This window comes from Pteropus vampyrus, unplaced genomic scaffold, assembly GCF_000151845.1.
Source record: "Pteropus vampyrus isolate Shadow unplaced genomic scaffold, Pvam_2.0 Scaffold60, whole genome shotgun sequence".
NCBI classification, from domain to species: domain Eukaryota; kingdom Metazoa; phylum Chordata; class Mammalia; order Chiroptera; family Pteropodidae; genus Pteropus; species Pteropus vampyrus.
In genome coordinates, this window is record NW_011888841.1 from 2,676,632 (window position 1) to 2,683,161 (window position 6,530).

A 6,530-nucleotide genomic window follows, 5' to 3' on the forward strand; every position below is an offset into this window, starting at 1 on the left:
GCCATCTGATCAAAGAAGCTGTTGGTAAGGGCTCTCACGTCGTCTCTCCTGGAGGCCCGGGAGATCTTCTGGAATTCCTCCAAGGTGGCATCTTTCTCGCGGGCGATCTGCTCCATCCTCTGCTCCTTCTTCCTGATGGCTTCCTTGATGCCCTCGACGTGGCACTTTTCCTCTTTCTCGGCTTTCAGCTTCAGGATGTGATGGTTCTTCTCCCGCAGGATGTTGAGCTCTCGGACGTGCTGCGCCTTGTCCCTGATGCTCTTGCGGACATTGCCCCTGGCCTGCCGGATCTTCTGATCCGCCAGCTCCACCAGCAGCCGCTTGTGCACCACCTTCTGCTCCTCCGACTCTTCCGCGCGCCACTTGACCTGCTGGAACTGCTGCTCCTCCTTCCGGGCCTTCTCCCTCAGCTCTCGGTGACGCTCCTTAATCAGGCTCTGGTGGATCTCTTGGGACCGCTGGGAACTCTGTTCCAGGGACAGCTTCCTAAGGAGCTCCTCGGCCTTGGCCTGGCAGTCCATGAGGACCTTCCGGGCTTGGTAATTGACCAGGGAGCTGAGATTGGCTTCCTGGACCTTTTTCTGGCCCTCGGTGATGTGCAGCTGCTTCTTGTGACAGGCCTGCTCCAGCTTCTTCTGCAGCTCCAGGCTGTTCTGCTCCCGCTGGGCCTGCAGCATCTTCTCCTGCTCCTGCAGGCGCTGCACCTGGCACTGCTTCCTGTGCTCGGCCTCAGGGCAGGGCCTCTCCAGCTTCTCCTGGGGCTGTGTGTCCCGGTCCTCCGACTGCACCTTGCATTGGTTCTCTTGCTGGACGGTGTTCTTGGCTTGGCTGTCCCGCGGCCGTGGGACCCGCTGCTCCCAGCTCAGGTGAGCCTTGCGCTGCTCCTTCTGCTGCCACTGCTCCCGGCTCTGCTGCAGTAGCAGCTTGCGCTCCCTTTCCAGGGTCATCTGGACCTTCTGATCCGAGAGCTTCAGCTCCTCCCAGGCTACGGCCGCCTGCTGCTGCAGCTCCCGCATCCTCTGGGCCTTTTTGAGTCGGGTGAGCACCAGAGCCACAATCTTCTGGTCTCTGGAGGACATTACTGCCTCTTCCAGCTTGTTCTTGAGAATCTGAGTGTGCTGGCTCTGCATCTCCTTGCTGGAGACTGAGGGCTGGGAGTACTGGCTGGCTAATGACGCCCCGCGCTCACTACCGTCCCGCTTCGGGGTGTACACACAAGCGGACAGCGTCCTGAACTCTTGGGCGGGTGCGGGAGACTTCTCGGTGGGAAGTGAGGAAAGGGACCAGCGATCTAGACCTCTGTAGACCGGCACCGCCCACGGGTCTCCACTCTGCCCATTTTCTGCCCCCAAGGGTCCACTCAGGGGCGTGTAAGCGCCCTCGGGGTATGGTGAAGGTGAATCTCCGTGGGCAGGAGGATAGTGCTGGCTGGGCTGGGGCAGTTGGGGTGACACCTGGGAAAGCTGCGGCCAGGCCGGGCTGTGCCCACTGCTCCCCAGTGACTGGGGCTGGGTCCTTGGCTCCCCCCAGGCATCTTCCAGGCGCCTGCTGCGGGTCCGGTGCTTCCTGGCGCGGTCCTGGGGCCTCCGGGCCACATCTCTCTGGTGGCGACTTTCCCGAGGCGAGTCAGGGGACCGGGGCCGGCGAGGCCGCAGGGTGGGTGAGCTGCGCGGGGATGACCAGGGTGCCGTAGCCTCACCCCACTCGCCCAGAGTCCCGGCCCAGGAGCCCCTCATGGGCTCAGTCTGGGGCCCGCACAGCCTCTCGGAGGACTTGAGATCTCCGCGGGGCAGCGGGGACTCCCAGGGGTCCGGGTAGGGCCTCGCGGAGAAGTGGCCGAAGCCCTCCATGCTTCCTCCCGGGGCGCCCAGCGTCTGAGCCAGGGTCTCGGGGCCTCCAGGGGGCGCTGCCGAGACACGTCCCCGCCCTCCGATCCCTGGGGTCCTGGGCGCCTGTGACGCCAGGTCCACTTCACAATGCGCCTGGAGCCACCCGCCCCGGCAGCCCTCTCTAGCACCCCCTACCGCGAGCGAGGCAGAGCGAGGGGCAGGAGGCCGGCGGAGGGTGTCGGGTGGAGGGGGGCTGTAGGAAATCAGGAGTGACCCTTAAATCTGAGGGTGCACAGTGGCCCCCCACTAGTATTCCAGGCAGGAATTTGATCTCGCATTTGTACACCTTAAAGCAGCAGTCTTTTAAAAGCACCCAGGTGAAGGTGTCACCCCCGGAATGGAATGTGGAGGAAAAGGTTGAGGTGCAGGGGCGGGAGGGGTGGGGTGGGGAGTCCTCTGAGTCAGTCTTAGCCTCTCGTCACCGTCCCTACCTCTGTGCACCTCTACAGAGTATGCGCCATTGTTCTGCCTGTTTGTTAGCAAATCCAAAGGATGTTTCCGTTAATTCTTAAACTTTAGAACAGGAAAAGGCTAGTCTATTTCCCTCCTAATCTGGCAGTTACTGTTTTGTTAAAATATGAGTGTTGTGTGCACGTTTCAGAAACAGCATCAATGAACACCGTTCCGAAACCCATTTATGTATGTACGTATGTATGTGTGTATGTATGTGTGTATGTATGTGTGTATGTGTGTATATATGTATGTATGTATATCTTTTCCTCCAATTTTGTGAGATTACTTTTCTGTGTTGAGGCACCCTCGGCTAATGGAAAAAGCACTGAATTTGGTCTTGCAAACTTGAGTTTGAATCTCCCCTGCCACTTTCCACCTGCGTGGTCTTGGGCAGGTTACCTACCTTTCCTGACCCCCAAGTTCTGGAAAAGTGGGGTGGAGGAAGGGCCAGGATAACACCAGCACTGCAGGCTGTCTTGGGGGGTCAGATAAAATTATATGTCAAGAGCTTAGCACCCTATTGCATTTAATAAATATTATTTTTGATGTCCTGCTAGGCTTCAGTTAAAGATGGTAAGACTTGATATGTGGGTTTACAAACATTTCTATAGATTCCTAGTTTAAGGAAAGAAGAATGGAATTAAGGTAATCCTAAAACAGTTTAGGTAAAGGGTGGCGTGCTGGGAGGGGCGACCCCCAGGCTCTGTCATGTTCATCCCGTCCTGTGGATCTTGGCTAAGTCACTTCCCTTCTCTGGGGTGCAATAAGGAAACGGTGCTGGATTACATTCTCCATACAGGGCGACTCCTTAAAGAAGAAAAGTGAGTATTTACTCACCCCAGTCCTCTTTACCCACATCTGCTTGGAGTTGCACAGCAACCCCAGCTAGGCGGGGCCAGTAGAATCGACAACATTTCTTTAAGATAAATCTGAAACTTGGCCAATTTAATCATTTTCCCCAGAGGTCACTAGGTCAGTGGTGGGAGTTTTGACTTCAGATTCATTTCTCTTTCTATGACATCATGCTGCCTCTCTGGAAATGCACTTCGAATTGGTGCATGTGTTATGGATCACATGTTTGTGTCCTGCCTCCCGGAAATTCCAATGTTGAAGCCCTACCCCCCAGTGGGTTGGTATCTGGAGGTAGTTAGGTTTAGGTGAAGCCATGATGGGATTAGTGTCCTTATAGGAGGCGGAAGGGACCAGAGCTTCCTCTCTCTGCCGCATGAGGACACGGCTAGAAGATGGCTGTCTGTAAGCCAGGAAGCAGGCTCTCACCAGAACTGAGTGTGCCAGCACCTGGATCTCAGACTTCCCAGCTTCCAGACTGTGAGAAACAAATGTCTGTTGTTTAAGCCATCCAGTCTATGGTGTTCTGTTATAGCAGCCCGAGCTGCCTAAGATGACATGCTTTTAAGAAAATTATGATCAGATGTACACCAGAAGGTCGTGACAGCCATGTCCTAGAAGCCAGGTGTTAGCAGCCTTGACTAGAGTGACTGAGCCCTCCTCCCAAAGGGCCACTCTGCCTGGGTGTGTTTTCCTATGCAGCCATTAGCACCTTTATAGCTGAGGATAAGAAGTGGTTTCTACCCTAGATTTTTATTGGCATCACTTATACCAGTGTTAGAGAAATTATTTTGTGATGTAATTTTTACAAGGAGGCAACTTAAAAAAAAAAAAAACTTAAAAAAAAAAACCACAATTTGAAATGGGATCATTTCACTTTAAGCGAGGAAGTATTTAGGCATGAACTGAGTTGTGCTGATACCTGAGTGTCATATCACTCGATCGAAGCTTGGCCAAACACAACCAAATGTGGCTCTGACCAGTGCCGGGCCATTTCCTGCCACAGAGAAGCAGTGTCACGTGGCGAAAGCTGTCTGAGAGCCAGGAGCAGGTGAACTCGCACGGGCAGGCTGCGTGGAGTGACAGGGGAAGAGGACCAGGAAAGACATCTGGGAGTAGAGGAGACTGATGTCCTAGCAGTCGTGGAAGGAGAGAGTTTCAAGAAAAAGTCATCACCAGGAAAGTGGGCTGGTCGCAGATTCCTTAGGGCCTTGACCGCAAGGCCAAGGAGCACAGGCTCTCCAGCAGGCAGCAGGGTCCGGCCCGCCCGGAGAGATCCAGGGTTCCTTGCAGCTGCCATGGGCCCCATAGGGATGGGGCTGGAGAACTTTGGGACAGGCTCTGAGGCCTCTGTCTCTGCCTTTACCCTTTACCCTCTATCTCCAGATCGGCTCACATTTTATGTTGTCTATTCTGGTTTCATTACACTGAAAAAATTTAGGGTTCTGCTTAGAAAAGGGGTTAAATCCATTGTGCTGATAACAGTGAGGAGTCGATAAAAGTCTTCAAACCAAAAAGGTGACCTAATTGGGTCTATATTTTAGAAATCTCACCCTGGCAGTAGTGCGGAAGATATAGTGGGGGCTGAGGGGAGGGAAATTGGAGACAGCGGGTCGATCAGGAGGTTGATTCAGTAATCCAGGTGAGCAGCAGGAAGTGTAAACCCGGACACAGGCAGGGGCACGTGAAGGGATAGATTCAAGGGACAGTTCAGAGATTGAGGGACAAGGACTTAAAGATGGATTTGATTTGGAGCAAGAGGGTTTCTAACCCGGGTACCTGGGCAGATGGTGCGTGTCAGCGACAAGAGGGCTCTTTCTAGGTGACCTTGAAAACAGTGATCTTGGAAATCAGGTGAAAGAAGCTTTAGAAACAAGTGAACCCCACCGAGAACAGCAAACAGAATGTCTGGAAGAGGCTGACAAACTGGGAAGAGACACCCTTAGTATGATAAGTCCGGTGGGGAGGCGCAAGGCCTTGGAGCATGGCTGTAGGAGCTGGACAGTCCTTCTCACTTGCATCTGATTAAGACCCCTGGGAATATGAAGCCACCTTTAGGTTGTCCAGGAGGCAGATGAAAGAGACGTTTTGCAAATGTTAAGCTGCCCAGCAGTCCCCTGATACTAAGTACAATCATCCTCCTTTTTATTTGGCAGAAAAGTCCTCAGTGCATTTCGTTGGAGGCCTTGAAGTTTGGGCCTCCTGCCAAATGAAGACTGGGCCTCAGTTCTTCATTTTTTGGAGGCTTGGAAAATATGGCAAAATGTGTTCGGCTTCCACAGTTCGAATTAACCGATGGAATAAAAATGTGCTCTGAGCCCTTCCTCAGAGTGGCTGTCAGTTACCGTCATGACTTCAAATTCGATCTCTTAGCAAAGCTCCTAGTTCTTGGATGGGTCGAAGGGGGAGAAACCAGCTAGAGCTGCTCTGTCCAGCACAGCAGGCAGTGGCCACATGTGGTTATGAGCCCTTGAACAGGGGTAGTTCTAACAGACGTGTGCTGTAAGTATATAATATACACTGGATTTCAAAAACTTACCATGAAAAAAAAAGGTAAAATAAATATCTTAACGCCCTTTTTATACTGATTGCTTGTTGAGGTGATATTTTGAATACAGTGGACTGAATTAAATACATTTCAAAATTAATTTCACATGTTACTTATTTTAATGGGGCCACTAGTGAACTTAAAGTTGCATATATATGTTATATATATCACGGTATATTTCTACTGACAGCGCTGCTCTCAATAATCGAGTTTCTCCAATATTCATGCTGTAATGAAAGCTTTCGACATCTAGGTAATTTTTATTTTATGTAAATGTATTGCTTTGAAATCACCCTTTTCTAAGAAGATAATATTTTGGTCAGAAGGCTTTTTTCTCAATGGCTGGATGATAGGGTAAATTATTAATTTTCAAAATTCAGCTTTGCCGTACAATTTCACAGGAATTCAGTTCTTTCATGCCCCAACTTTACTTTTTCTTTACTATACAGGAAAACAGATGCCTCCAAGTCACAGTATCCGAGAAAACAGAACTCTCCACATGAGCCTGTGTAATACAGGCTCATTAAAAATACCAGACCCACAAAACAGTAAAAGAAAAAAAAAACTCATGCGAACACCCAGGGCAGTAAATGAAAACTTATGTTAATACAGTACTAAGAATGAAAATTGTAACTTATAAGTGTCTTTAAAAAGAAAGAAAGAAAGAAAGAAAGAAAGAAAGAAAGAAAGAAAGAAAGAAAAGAAAGAAGGAAAGAAAGAAAGAAAGAAAGAAAAGAAAGAAAGAAAGAAAAGAAAGAAAGAAAGAAAGAAAGAAAGAAAGAAAGAAAGAA

At 50.7% G+C, this 6,530-nt stretch overlaps 1 protein-coding gene across 1 annotated transcript in view; it reads right to left on the reverse strand.

The window, feature by feature from the left end:
* Positions 1–1,850, reverse strand: part of CCDC185 (coiled-coil domain containing 185) — a 16,573-nt gene extending 14,723 nt beyond the window's left edge. Inside the window, exon 1 of the mRNA XM_023531033.1 lies at positions 3–1,850. Coding sequence (XP_023386801.1) covers positions 3–1,850 — 1,848 coding nt within the window. The remainder of the gene's footprint in view (positions 1–2) is intronic.
* Between the last annotated feature and the right edge of the window lie 4,680 nt (positions 1,851–6,530).